Consider the following 15,366-nt stretch of genomic DNA (forward strand, 5'->3'; position numbering starts at 1 on the left):
TGTGCTTTGAACAATCATTTAATGGCCGTGGATGTGCTAAATAAAAATAAAAACATAATTTTGAAAGAAGCTGGCCTCGTGCCCAAATCTGTAACAAGGAACTTCTCCTTAACCAAAGTGGTTAAAGCCCACCGATCTGTTTTGAGTTTAAGCTGTGCTCTCTACTCAACCCCACGACAAATTGAATCCGGGGCTAATGTGCTCTAATAGGACGAGACGTTACCTTTATGAATGACCTCATGGAGAAGAGGTTGGCAAGCATGGTGGAGAGGCCTTGAGCCAGGCAGCTCTGGGCGATGAACCCCAGCTTCAGCTCTGCGAGGCAGATTGCATCATCCCCCTCTTTCCAATTCCAGCTTGGGATGTTTAGCAGATGGGCCTGCGGAAACAAAAACAGGTATGAGACCTTTCTTCGTTAAATGTTCAATTGGTTAAAACCTCCTCTGGGAAATGCAGCATTGCCCAACAGCTCAGGGTCACCCAGACTCAGCCTTCCTTTCCCTTGCCTGGGTCTGGTGTTTCCTGCCTTATTCACCTCTTCTGCTCATCAGACTTCAGTCTCTCTGGAACACTGCTTCTGTACCTACCAAGCCCAAGTCCTCCCCTTGGGTTTGTCATTGAGCCAAACAGAGTCCAGAGGGAATTTCCTCTTGTGACAGACACGTCAGCCCGTGCTACTAGGATGTCTGGCTAGGTTGCTCTAAACTGGCTCCTCAAAAAACCCTTAAGACTGCCAGCCGCCTGGGTATTTTAGATGTCGTTTTTTGTCTGCCTTCCCAGAACTCCTGCTCCATGGCTCCCGAGCTTGAGTAGGCTTCAGAATCACCTGAAGGGTTTATACTAACGCGAATTGTCGGGCCTCCCCCACAGGTTCTGATTCTTTTGGGGGAGGGTAAGGCTGGAGTATTTGCATTTCTCACAAGTTCCGAGGTGACGCTGAGCTGCTGAGCTATAGCAACCACATTTCAAGAAGCACTGCCCTAGATCATCCGGCACATCACAGTCGAGACGTGTTACAATCTCTTGCAGATGGACTGATCCTATTCAACAGTGAGGTCAGACCCTGCGATGAGGACCCAGAGGCACGTTCATCCAATTATTTTTAAGTGGCAGGAAGCAGAGAGTCAGAGACGATACAGTGGATGAAAGAATCAAGCTTCGAAAGTTCTCCAGAGTTGGAAAAATGGGCAAAAAATCAACCAGAAAAGATTTAAAAGAACTTAATATCAAATACAGCATTTAGGTTAAAAGAAAAAAAATCAATTGTTTAAATCCAAAATGTGAAGCCCTTACTTGGCAGACATGAGGGGACAGGAAAAAAAAAAAAAAAAAAAAAGAAAAAAAAAAAAAAAAAACACCTTGCGTGTGGGTAACTAAAACTCCCCCAAAGAAGTCAATCTCGTGACAGATTACCGAAAAAGCCAGCGCTAGCTTGTTAGAAATGGTCTTCAGATCATGGGAAATACAAAGGTTTCCTTCTGTTGTGAACTGGTCAGGCTACTTCCCTGGCACTTGATCTAGTTGTGACAGTCAGATTTTAAAAGGGAAATTGATAACTGAATAACTCCCAGAGAAAAATGACAAGCATAAGACGAGGCGTGGGTTCTAGAAAACATCTTTGGAGGAACAGTTAAGAGAGCCAGCAGCATTTGGTCTGAAGAAGGGCCACTCCTCCAGGGAGACAGGATAGTTACCTGCGAACCCCTCAGGTACTGCTGTGATGAGGAGAGATTAGACTTGTCTTGCTTTGTTCCAAGTGCCAGGATTAGGAATGACTGGCGTATATTACAAGAAAGCACTTTTTAAGCTTGTTTTATAAAGGAGATCTCTAAGGATGTAATTTGTCTAAAAAACGGACAAAGCTGCCTCCAGAAATGCAAGGTCTTTTTCCCTAAAACTCAGTGCGCGTTTCTCCAAGTCTCAGCAGATAGACTGTTGCTTTGCACAGGAGGCCGAGTCAGAGCCCTTCGAGGCTCCCGCTAATGCCAAGACTCTATGACCCTGAAATTACCGTTTCCCTCCACATATGAGCAAACGCAAGGAGCATCAAGGAGGTATATATGCAGGACAACATACGACAGGTGTGCTGCCAGGAGGAGATGGAAGACCCCACTGCGGAGCCAGGACCAAGTCCAATGGCTCTGTGCTTGGCTTTCAGAAATACCACTCTCGTGAAATCCCCTCTTGCAAAATCCGGTTCTGTAACAATCTTGTGAATCCTAACCCAGCATTGTTTACTCCTGGAAGATTCTCCCTGATGAGAGCTGTTAAAATAGTCCCATGTGTAAGCAGGAGCAGATGGGAATTTCTGTCAAGCTGAGTAGCAGAGACCTTCCCACATCATAGACTCAATTCCAGCAATTAGCCCTGCCCTTTATCCCATTTCTCTCCCTATACCCCTCACTGGCTTAAGAAGGCCACTTTTCCCCTTTACCTCCCTGGATCGTAGGGAATACATCAGGCTAAGTGGAGAAATATTCATTTGCATGAACGTCATCTGAGAAGAATGAGGAGAAATTAAATCTAAGTCATGAACAAGTAAATCATCAAGTGTGAAAGGAGATTTGGGTGGTCCAAGCCCCAGACAGACACTATGTAACCTTCATGGCAACTTCAAATAAACAAACAAATCTTTTTAAGATGGTTTCTCACATCCCCATATGCCATCCAGGGTGTGAAGTCCAGGATTTTACGTCTTGGGTCCCTCATGTACCCATCTGGTATTGAGCTCCTTAGACATATTTTACATGTTATTACACAGAAAAGTCAAGTTCGTTTCACTTCTCAGCCTCCTCTTTTGGCCACCGTATCTTTTCCAGTCGTGAGGCAGGGAGCCACAAGGGACATGCCAAAGGCTGGAAGGTCTGTGTGCACCAAACAAAGAAGGGTGACTGACCCAGGAACTCAACTTGTTCGTTTCTGGCAACTCTGTCCTTTTTCATCTGAGGGAACTTTGGGTCCAGTGTCCAGTGGAAGATGCCAGCGTTACTACATAGGAGTCTAGAGGCAAATCCTCTCTCATCTGGAGAACCAGCCCTGCTAAGGCAGGACGAACAGGACTGGGGCTTCCCTCTGTTTGAGGTGAAAGGAACGTGAAAACAGGCTGTCCTGGAAACCAGGAGAGATGAATTCCAGCCCCAGTGCCATCTCTCACTACACATGCAACTTTAGGGAAGCTGCCATGAGGAAGAAAGAAGGTGGTCTCAGAGAAAACACTTCAACGCTTCTGCTCAAGTGTAAGGGTTTACAGTGAGAAAGCTCAAAGAGCTTACATCTCCATTCGGCCACTGGGACTTGGCTTCAGGTCAGAGACAAAGACCTCTTTCTGTAGAGTCCGCTGGGAACATTTAAAAAGTCCACTAACAGCTAAGTCATCAGGAGTGAACTTTTCCAAGATGTCCCAAAGCATTCTTTCCTTCAAGAGTTTTAAGCCATCTGCACTCAAATCAGACAATGCCCCTGTGCCGTCTCCTTTCCATGCTGGGAGATGGTGAGGCTGAGTGTTTCTCTCCCTGAATTCTACTGGGGGTAAACAGATCCACTTTGGAGAACCTCCATCCTTCTATAAGTCCTACTCAGAGGAACCACAGTTTGGCTCAACAGCCTGTGGCTCTACTGAATGAGAAGGTGGCAGTTGGCAGTTCTGTCTCTTAGCTCGCTGGCTGCCAAGTGACCATGAGTTGTACCCACCAGAGATGCTCTGTCTGAGACAGAGCTTAGACCCACGGTCTGCAGTCACACTGGGATACTAAAATGCACAGATGGTCAAATGAGGACTAAATGGGATAGTGGATGTCAAAGCTCTTTTAAAACCATAAAATATGACACAAATGTCTGAGATTATTATGATGACAAACTCAGAATGAGTTTTATATGCAGAGAAAGAAGACAGCTTCCCTACATCCCTCTAGGTCCTAGAATAGCACCATCATTAGGTCACGGGAGATTGAAATTCTTTACCTTTTAAATCTGATATCCAATTATGGAATTAACTATCCTTTGGAATATGCTGACAGTGATACAAGTGTACATGTATGTACCAGGTTCTTTCCTGAAAGCAAGCTTTAATGGATGGAGATCTCTGGGCATCTAATCATGGGTACAGAGAGAGTGCCAAGAGAGGAATAAAAATAATATTGTAAGGGTAGATAGGAGGATCTTAAAAAACAGCAAAATTAAATCAAAACTACAATGCGATATCATCTCACACCGGTCAGAATGGCCATCATCAAAAAAATCTACAGACAATAAATGTTGGAGAGGGTGTGGAGAAAAGGGAACCCTCTTGCACTGTTGGTGGGAATGTAAACTGATACAGCCACTATGGAGAACAGTATGCAGGTTCCTTAAAAAACTAAAAATAGAACTACCATACGACCCAGCAATCCCACTACTGGGGAGGTGGATGGACCCAGAGTCTGTCATACAGAGTGAAGTAAGTCAGAAAGAGAAAAACAAATACCACATGCTAACACATATATATGGAATCTAAAAAAAACAAAAAAAAAAGGTCATGAAGAACCTAGGCGTAGGACAGGAATAAAGACACAGACCTACTAGAGACTGGACTTGAGGACACGGGGCGGGGGAAGGGTAAGCTGGGACGAAGTGAGAGAGTGGTAGTGTATATATGGACATACATACACTACGAAATGTGAAATCGATAGCTAGTGGGAAGCAGCCGCATGGCACAGGGAGATCAGCTCGGTGCTTTGTGACCACCTAGAGGGGTGGGAGGGAGGGAGACGCAAGAGGGAAGAGATATGGGGACAGATGTATATGTATAACTGATTCACTTTGTTATAAAGCAGAAAGTAACACACCATTGTAAAACAATTATACTCCAATAAAGATGTTAAAAAAAACAACAACAGCAAAATTGTAAAGCAAGGTGAAGAATGTCTATTTGCAGTTCTCAAGGAATGAGATGACAAATAATGACCAGTGGACTTCCTGTTCTTTCTCTGCAAGAGAAAAATGAAAGGATAAAGAGCCCTGTAACAAAGTCACTATGTCCCTTTCACTCTCACACATCTTATAAGGACAAAGTCTCAAAAGTGACTCTTCCTAACTCTGAAACCCAAATAGATTGGGGTGGTTCTAAACAAAATGCGTTTTAAGCAAATAATCATGTGTCGGTTGATGTCTTCATCACTGTTTTTGAATAATGATAAAGCAGAGGTTTGTGAAAGATGTTCAGCTTGCTATGATAAGCTTGCTATGATGGCGTGAATACTGACCAGTGCCACCTGGATCCTAGGTCCATGGAACTACTTCTGAGTTTGACAAGAATCACAGAGCTGAAATCCTCCTTAATTCCTTGAAGATGCTGCATTAGCACTCATTGGAAGGAGAAAAAAAGGAACTGACATCCCTTTCTAAACATACAACATTAATTTTCCTATTCAATCTAAATTCAGCCCCAAATCTAAACAGCAGCTTAAAGCACTCCCACACTAAATGAAATTTCAAATCACAAAGGAAAGAGGGAGAGAGTTCCTTGCCTCGGGAGCTGTCACCGGCCACAGCCTCGCTCATAAAATTCACCTCCACCTAACGGAGGCTGCTGTCAAAGAACTCCTCCAGATTGATGCCGGTGAGTTACCCATACCCTCACTTTCTCTCTTCAGTGTCCTGGGTTTTCCAGAGACAAACAGGACACTGTGACCTTGGGTGCCCACCACCCAACCCACTGGCTGGAGCACAGCACAGCCTGCAGTGGAGCCACCTGGGAGGGCTGGGCAGCAGTGGGAGGCGGGCAGCAGCCCGAACGGCAGCCCAGTCACCGACAGCAGAGGCTCCACAGTCAACAACGCCTCCGATGGGCTTCCACGCAGCGAAATGGGGCAGCGCTTGCCAGCAATTAAGAAATAATGGCATGGCACCGGCGCATTTGGCAGAAGGGAGTCCTCTCTGGGTCACCGGACTGCCTATTTCGTAGGGAATATGGCCCATAAGATGGGACACATGCTCACTCACAACCCAGCAGGGAGTGATTCTGTCCAGACAGGACACCTGGTGGCAGGTACTGAGCAGCCTCCGGTCTCTCCTAACTGGTTCCATGTCAGACACAGAAAGGTGCCACCTTCCCTCCCCCAAAGCTGTTTTCCTGGGAGTCTACTGATGGCCGAGCAAAGGAGCGTTGCCTTTGAATGAGAGACAGGACTCTGGTTTACGGAGAAGTAATCACAAGGGAGACAGCATAGACTCCCACGTTTGTTTTCTTCCTGATCTCCCTGTAAACTGTAACACTAGGAAAATTCCTTTATGTTTAATCTCTGGATAGCCAACTATTTTCCTAAATTCAACGGTGCAAACTCTCATCTTGAATTTGAGGATGCGGTTTTCCACATTCTCCACCCAGCGCGTGGTCTCCCCTGCCAAGTTCACCTGCTCTCAGATAGAAAAGTGCTCTCACTTGCCTGGGACACTCTACACCTTGACTGCAAAATCCCCGAGGGCACAGAACAGGGCTTCACTATTTCCACTGGGGCTGGGCGGTGTGGGTGAGGCCTAGTGTTGACCACATAGTAGTATTCAATAAACACCGATGGAAGAAATGAGTGCGGCACATAAGAATTCGAAGTTGTTGGAATGGGATCTAAAGACACATCAATATTTCTGAACCCAGGGAACCAACAGATGCGTCCTGAACGAATGAGTCAATACGTGAAGGAGTTTCCCTCCAGTGACCAACTGCAAACGAGGTGTTTGGACTGAAGAAATGTCCCAGGGAGGTTTGTACCCACCACTCCTCTTTACCCAGGCCTTTGGATTGCATTGGTGTGTGTGCTTGTGCATCTGTGCACAAGCGTGTGTGGCTGTCTGGGAAGGGGGAAGAGCCTGGACCCCCGTGGGCATCGCTGAGCCTGGGACAGGCTCTCACTGCCCTACCTTGTTATGGTACTGCAGCATCTGAGTGATTATTCTTATCTTCGGGTGGTAGTTCTTTATGGAGATGACTCTGAAAAAGAAAAGAACAAAAGCTGAGCCAGGGTGTGCCTCACCCTTGGAGTCTGATGGGAAGATTAATTTGATTACATCCAAATGGAGTGAATGTAGGGCCGGCAGCCTGGACCTTCAGAGGGGTTGCAGCCACTGGCCCAGGTTACACTGTGTTTCCACTGCCATACCCCGTGGTCGTGTGAAAAGGAAATCACAGAAAGGCCACAGACCGTGTCCTAGGCATAAAAGAAGAGAGAGGTCCCATGGTGTCTTGGTGACGGCATGTGTGGACCGGGCATGGGGGTTCTGGAGCAGGGGTCACCGGCTTATTGCCCACATAGGCCTCTAAATAAAACAAGCTCAACTCATGGGGCCAACAGAGGTTTGCCATCTCACATACCCTAGGGAGGAGCCCGGAAACGATTTGCTCTGAGTCCAATTCTCCAAGTTAACAACATGAGACAACGTGACAAATCATAGAAGCAGCCTGACAAATGATTCTAATTGTCACGCACACATGGCCACTGTCACAAAAATGATTTTCTGAGCAGGGCTCTTAGGATGGGCCTATCCTATCACATGACTCAGCCTGTGATAGCTAACAGCATCTAGACAATGACTTCGATGCTGGTTACAGTGAAGTGTCAAGGCCTTGGGGAGGTCATGGGGTGGTGGAAAATTCTCCCAAACTGCTCTCAGTCCCTACTTAGTATTAACTACTGCCAGCCCCTACTACTCTAACCCTCCCTCCTGCTCCCCACAACAATCACTGTGCTGCAAGGGGAGGGGCCGGGAGCAGAGGAACAGAAACACCTGCATTCCAGTCCCAGCTGCTACACTAACAAACTGAGTGACCTTCAGGAAACCCCTGGACGCTCTGTGACTGTTTCCTCATCTGGGCACTGGGGGCAACGGTACCTGCTTTATGTATTTCACAGGCTTGGTATGAGCAGCACATGAAAAACCAGATGTGAAAATGCTTTGAAATCATTAAAAGCTCTCTCCACATGCAAGTTATGGTTTCTGTCATTACCCACTCTGTCGGAGATGACATTGTACATTTCCTTCTGGGACAAGGAAGGCTAAAGACTGGGATTCCACAGAAAGGCCCACCTCCTAAGCCTAATCGGAAATGCAAGTGCATTGATCATGACCACCCCACAACTTCCCACCAGGAAATGCCCTATGCTTCATCCCTTTTCGTGCAAAGATGGAGAGGAGGCAGCCGGGGAGCAGTTTTGTCTGAAAAGCTACCACTTGCGAATGTGGGCAATGGATCACGCAGAAGCCTCTCCCTGCACAAATTCACCCTTTTGGGCTTTTGCACTTGAAGGATTTCATTTTATTTTTGAAAAAGTGTTGTGTTGGCCCATGCTTATAATTCAAGGACTCTGAGCCTCTGTCAGCCCTCGGAATTCAGTTCACAGCATCAGCCAGTTTTCTGCATTAGCTCATTTCAAATGGATCTTTGACATTTTAATTTCAAAACGGGCAGACTGGTCTCATTAAACTAAGGGGAAAGGAGGATTATACAAATAAGGGAAAGACAGATCCCTTCTTTTAACCCTGAGCTTCCCATTTCCTTTTGCTTCCTGGGCCTTAGTTCTGATTCGGTTAATCAATGGCTGAATCACATTTCTGCTACGACCTTTTTCAGTCATTTTTACGCCCTGGCATTATGCCAATCACCCAGGTACCCTGTATGTCTTCATATTAACCCTACTGTAGTCAGGGCTTAAGTAAAATATTGTGATTAAGAGAAATGCCCACCTCAAAGCTATTATCATTTCAATTATTCACTTAAAAAAAAAAAAAAGGCAGTGCCAGCCCTAAATTTCTCTGCGGGGTAAAACATTAAGCTTCATCTTCTTTTGGTTTTCCATTGGAAACTTTGAAAATAATGTTCCCGAAAACCTACATTTTTGTCACTTCAAATGACACAAAAAAACGTGAAGGACACAAATCCTAGTTCAAGGAAAGGGCCAACTGATGCACCCTAAGCAGGGGCTGTGACTAGTTAGGGGACAGGATCAGGTGTGGAAGCAGGTCCGCATTCCACCATCTCCCTGCAGCCTGGCAAGCCCGGCGCTTACGGGAGTCCATGCATCAACTCTCTTAAGATGACTGCACTAAGCATACTGCTGAAGAAAAGTGAGTAGAAAGAGAACATTGTGCCAGATGTTGCTGGCCAGACGCAAGGACCAGATGCTGAGTGGAGGATGTGCTTCAGAGGAATTCTGCCCCCTCACTGACGGGAAAGCTCATGTCACCTGGGGCCACTGAGTGAAAGCAAAGCAAAGGAGATGCGAGCATTGTAATGGTGCAAAGGCAACTTCCCTACCCTCCGTCTCAGGTAAATTCCCAGGACACAGTAAACCAAGCTGTAGGGAGAGGGGAATCTTGGTCTAGACCCAAAGGATGGCTGTTCACAATTAGGCAAGAGTTCCTGGGAATCTAGTGGGAATTAAATGTTTTCTCTTGGTTCATCTCTTCCCCAGAAGGTTCTCTTTATTACCCACTCCTCCTGCAATTTATGCTGCAGGAGAGAAGAATCCAAGAGGGTTTTCACTATGTGGAGCAAAATATCTTAACTTTGTAGTCATTTCACAGTCCCAAGATGTCTGGAATATGGGTCTATGGAAAGAACAAAAATGGAACAATTTTCTTCTGAAACAAGAAAAGAATAAGGAGCAGGAGTTGGCCAGAGAATGGCCTTAGATGGGCCCTGCGCATTTACGAGAAAGCCACTGGGAAGTGTTTTCCAAAGAGTGACCCCCACCTCCCCCAGCCCTGCCAGGAGATGTTCTGTTAAAAAAAAAAAAAAAAAAAAAAAAAAAAAAAAAAGTAGGGGGAGGGGGCCTGTAGTCAAATAGGTTTGAGAAACTCTCTATAGAACATCATCTTAGAAATTCATATTAGTATTCAAAGCACTGAGGAGGCATTCAGTGAAGAAAACTATTTCAGGGGACTTCCCTGGTGGTACAGGGGTTGGGAATCCGCCTGCCAAGGCAGGGGACACAGGTTCGAGCCCTGGTCCGGGAAGATCCCACATGCCGCAGAGCAGCTGAGCCCGTGAGCCACAACTACTGAGCCTGCGCTCTAGAGCCCACGAGCCACAACTACTGAGCCCGCGTGCCACAACTACTGAAGCCCACGCACCTAGAGCCCGTGCTCCCCAACAAGAGAAGCCACCGCAATGAGAAGCCCGCGTGCCACAATGAAGAGTAGCCCCCGCTCGCCGCAACTAGAGAGAGCCCATGTGCAGCAACGAAGACCCAACGCAGCCAAAAATAAAAAGATAATTAAAACAAAAACAAAAAACTATTTCATTTCGGGAAACTGGGTGAAACAAGCTGATTGGTTAACAAACCCCTCTTTGTGGGAGATATTCATCTATGTGTGCTATAGACACACTTGGAAAGCTCTAACCTGGGGCTCCTCAACCTTGGCACCATCGACATTTGGGGACGGCTAATTCTCTGCTGTGGGGGGGGCAGCCCTGTGTACTGCAGGATGTTGAGCAGTAACTCTGGCCTCTACCCACCAGCCATGAGCAGCACTGCCCCCTAACTATGACAACCAAGAACATCTCTAGCGATTCCAAACTGTCTCCCGGGAATGAAATCGCTTACAGTTCAGATTTCTCAGGCCCACTCCCCCTCAGGGAACGTGGTACCTTAGTTCAGGCCTAACTCCTAATGAAATCTATCTTTCCTTTGCTAGTCCTCCACCCCAAGACTGGTTGTGAGCCCCAGAGCTCCTATGTTTTAAGGATGAGCTTTCAGTTAATGAGGCCTTGTGTCATTGCCCTCTGTACCCACCACAGCCTCAGTTCCCCACCCTGCCTTAGGCCTACGCAGATGGCTAGTTGTAGGGTGGCTAATGAGGAAAGAAGGTCCCACAGAGACAGTGCTCTGCAGAGGACCCAACAGGAGAGCCAGACAGCACCCAGCCCAGAGCCCTCCCGCCTCCCCAAGGTTACCTCATGATGTTGGAGGCATCTTCAGCATCGGGGTCTGCGCAGTACTTATTGGCAAGGATTAGGCACGCATCTGCTGACTCTATCTAAGACACCAAAAGGAAAATCACAGAACACAAACATATAAATAGCCATGCTTGGTTGCAGTCTCTCTCTGTTGACAGCTCTGGGGGAACCTGGTGCTTTGCAAGGAAAGAAAAAAACAGTAATTCTGAGAGATTCTAGTTTTTGTCAAAAGTGTAGGTTTCAAGTTCTTGCTATGACAGAAACATTTCATCTTGCTGCTGTTGGAGGGGACAATGTGCACCTTGGTAACTACACTTCTCATTCTGCACAGCCTTTTACATGTAAGCTTTCTGGATTTCTTGAGATAACAATTAATTAAGCCTTTCGGTCCCCTCTCTACCTCCTTTCCTCACCATCTGCACCATCATCCTAACTTTTCCAGTCAGGAAATGGCGTTAGGTGGGCTAAACCTCTTCTCTCAGGCTACCAAGTTAACTGAGTCATTGAGGATTCAGAAATTTAGACTCCAAAGTCCTTCACCTAACCTTTTTTCACATCTTAACCGTGGAATAAGAGGAAATGAGAGCCCTAACTCAGATAACAGCTCAGTACTGTTTAGTATTCAATTAGCATTCAGATATTCAAAAGACAACAAATCTACGTGTATGAAATGATGTGTTACAGATGACCTCGAAATACAACCTACTGACTTATCTAAACGTGTGCCAACAGAGACTTATTCCTTTGAGGGGATGAGGAGTTGTGCAAAGAATTGCTTGCATCTAAATCAGGTCCATGGACAATAACTATTTTCCCCAAGTTCCCATAAGATTCCACATTAGACATAACTTGGATCAGGTCTGGATAATATTAAGATTAACGGGACTCTGTAAGCATAAGAATTCCCATTCTGGCTCAGGTCTGTCCTACTTGGGATGTTGTACTTATAACAGACCATTCTTGCATTTGGTGGGAGGCCCTGGTTTCCTCCATGGTATGTCACAAATTGTCTCTAGTTTTCTTTCTTTCATAAAGTAAAGAATTTACCCAAATCCTTCTGGCTTATTCATGTTTGCCAATTACATTATTTACTGCATTATGTGGTGACCACAGTAAGCATTTAGATGTCAGTGGATTCAAAATATTAATCTATCTCCACTGGCGTGCAAATATTGAACGTGCTTACAAAATCTATGTGAAATGAGTAAAGGAGCAGATGCCATTTTGCTGTATCCCTTTCCCTTATAAGCCTTACGTGTGCTTTATAAGAAGATTCTAACTTAGTACGTTCTAGAAAGAAAGATTAGCCCATTACCAAGTGCTATCAGATACCTGAGTGTTTAGTTTTGCACCTTTAGTCCTCGGTGAGGAAAAAAGGAAGCTCAAAATGTGTTATGGCTTGGGTAAACTTTATTTTATAGTGTATCCTTAATGCTCCTTTCTGATGGAAAAAACAGATTTCAGAGCTACACTGAGTCCAATTTAAGTATTCAAAATGGGAATTACTTGATTGTTATGTTATATATTGAGTCCATACAACTGGTCTACTTCCTTTAGCAGTGCTGATATTGAGGCAACCAGCGATGTCTAGCATGTTATGTACAACAAGTCCACATGTGGAATGCTTACAGGTGGTCCACCATGTGCCAGCAGAACAAAGTCCTGGGACCAGTGCAAGGGTGACACCAAGGTTGGTAGTATCTGATTTATCTCATTAGGGGTATGGAGGTGACTCTTGGCCACCCTGGAACGCACGTCCCTTCACCGCAGAGTCACACCCCCCAGATGGAGTAAAAGCAGAAGTCACTTCTTCCTTCTTACCTTGACTCTCGCAAGATCGTGTGGATTGAGGACTGAACCCTGATAAAACTCCACCTGAGTAAAATGTCGTTTGAAGAGAGCTTCAAGCTCCAGGTTAGGGGAAATGCTGGGCAGGGAGAGAAAAAACAGCCATTAATATAACAGACTCAGGTATTCAGCCTCCATGTCCTCCCTTCCCTCCAATTTTCACAGAGAGAGACACGGGAAAAAGGTTTTCACCTTCAAAGCAGCCCCCTTTCTGGCCATAGATAAGAGGCTCACACTCAAGAGAAGTAAAACCCCAGCCCAACTGAAAACCAAAACCAGTACGAAGTTAAAATGAAGAGGTTCATAACCTTTACAGAGTCTGAGGCCTATGGGGCAAAATGTCTTCAGCTTCAGGATGAATGGAATCCCTATTTTAAGAATGGAGAAACTGAGGCTGTGACATCAGGGATTAGCCAAAAGTCTTCCTGGCAGAGCCTCCTGCTGTTCCTTCCATCAAAAGCCTTTTCCCTGCTTCTCCACCTCATGGACTTTTCACTCCCCAGGGCCTGGATCAAAGAAACGTCACTTCTGAGCAGCCATACACAGAGCTAATCCACTCTCAGGACAGTTCTTGATTCAGCATGTGTACACTCTTCATCATTCTTGGTGCTGAGCTACACAGCCATCTTTCCCATTGCAGGGCAAGGATTAAAACATTGGTTGACCTGTTCATTCATTAATTTTTTCTGCAGAGATAAAAAATACCTACTCTCTGTCAGGTACTGTGCTAGGCACTGGGAGATGACACTTAGAACCTACTAGGTGCCAAGGACTGAGTTATTCAACCCTTGCCTAACATTTATGTAGTACTCAGTCATGATAATAACCGCTAATGTTCTTGAGCATTTACTATGTGGCAGCCACCATCCTAAGCACTTGACAAGTAGTAACTCATTTAAACCTCAAAACAACTCTACAGGAAGGTATGTTATTAACCCAAAGCTTTGAGAGGTTAATTAACTGGGCCATGGACGACAAGGCTGACACTGATAGATGCTGGGGACACAAAGGTGAATCCTAGCAATTGAAGCAGTAACAGCCAGCTTGTTGATCCAGACTAAAGCAGTGGGTGAGAGAAGAGCAGCTGCCTGTGCAAATCCAACCCGTCTTCCAGATCCAGGACAAGTCAGTCCTCCTTCAGGAAGCCTGCCTGCCCTGGAAACACAAGGAGTGGTGGTCTCTCCCCGATACAGATGCCCCGTGTGATTCTGCCACTTGATTAAACTGACGTCAGTCCGTTTACTAGAGGATCCATGCCGTGCTCCAACGGTTGCACATGTGCTCATCTTGAAATGCCAAACCAAGACGAGGGCAGAACCTATACACTATACTTGTCTTGAACCTTCCAAATGCTCAGCAGAGGACGGGCCCCACCGCTGGCCATCGGTGGCTAAGCAGTTAATTGGATCTGTGGGTGCTGCTCCTGTGCCCATGGCCTGGCTGGCCTTTTCAGAACTTGGATAAGTCAGTGCTAAGAAGAAAAGTGCTGGTGCCCAGACATGGTCAGTTTCATATCCACAAACGCCGAAAGGAAGGAGATGCACCGGATAGCTATAGGAAAGTCAACCTCAGTGGGAGCTCAGAGCAGGACTGAGTCCTGGGTGGTCAACCCCACATGGAGCCAACACCAGCATGTGAGCTTTGTCCCTTGGCAACATGGGGCTAAGACTGGCCCCCAAGATAGCCCCATCTCCATAAAAGAAGAGGGTGCCACCCACGTCAACATGCCTGAATCCCCCAACTCTCCATCCCTGTTGTGGACTACCTTTTACCTAAAAGGGGATCAGGCAAAGAACTTGCTTTCCTCACCTGTAGAACAAACTTGATAAGACCTACCTCCTAAGTACACTGGGCGGCCTAATGTATTTTCTCTCTCATGAGAACAGCTAACATTTTTTGAGCACTTACTGTGTGCCTGATTCTGCTCTGTATACTTGGAATGGATTCCTTCTTTTCATTCTCAAAATAGCCCAAGAAGCCACTGTGATCTCCCTATCTTATGGATGTGGAAACTGAGGCCCAGGGAGGTGAACTTGTTCAGTACATGGCTGAGTCAGGATTCAGATTGTACTCTGAGTCAAGCATGTACTCTTACTCCCTCTGTTGATTTCAGGAGAGGCTGTGGTGACCAGCACTGTGTCCTACACTGAAGGTTCCTAGGAACGACAGTCGTCGTTGTTACTATTGCTATTACCCTGTACCCTGCTTCCTCTTATGTCTCTGTCTTGCTTGGTCACTGTGTCAGTCCTGCACTCATAAAGAATCTACGCCATACAGCTAATCATCCACACCAGACACTGTGGACACACCTGGATGGCATAGATCCAGACAGCTGAGGGGACAGTAATGACGTGTTTGACCCATAATGAACCCCACTGTTACTTGCCAGAATTGCTTCCACAGAGACAGATACTGCTCTTATTCACTGAACGAGTGCGTTGCTTCCTTTCCATCGCTTCCAGAACATCCTCTCCAATGAGCCCAGCAGGGATCATGGCTGATTCAACTCCGCCCTGCCCCCCGAAAGCCGCCCTCACATCAGCCCTCCTACAGACACTTGAGGAGTCCCCCTCGAGGTGCCTGGTTGG

The 15,366-nt window shown here is 46.2% G+C and overlaps 1 protein-coding gene across 22 annotated transcripts in view; it reads right to left on the reverse strand.

Moving 5' to 3' along the window:
- KCNMA1 (potassium calcium-activated channel subfamily M alpha 1) overlaps positions 1-15,366 on the reverse strand; it is a 761,872-nt gene that overhangs the window by 214,241 nt on the left and 532,265 nt on the right. For all 22 annotated transcript variants that reach the window (XM_055080882.1, XM_055080883.1, XM_028481438.1 and 19 more), the window contains 4 exons: positions 12,752-12,857; positions 10,928-11,010; positions 6,895-6,964; positions 224-379 (listed from right to left, as the gene is read on the reverse strand). In XM_055080882.1, coding sequence (XP_054936857.1) covers positions 224-379; positions 6,895-6,964; positions 10,928-11,010; positions 12,752-12,857 — 415 coding nt within the window. The remainder of the gene's footprint in view (positions 1-223; positions 380-6,894; positions 6,965-10,927; positions 11,011-12,751; positions 12,858-15,366) is intronic.

Source organism: Physeter macrocephalus, chromosome 20 (assembly GCF_002837175.3).
Source record: "Physeter macrocephalus isolate SW-GA chromosome 20, ASM283717v5, whole genome shotgun sequence".
Lineage (NCBI taxonomy): Eukaryota > Metazoa > Chordata > Mammalia > Artiodactyla > Physeteridae > Physeter > Physeter macrocephalus.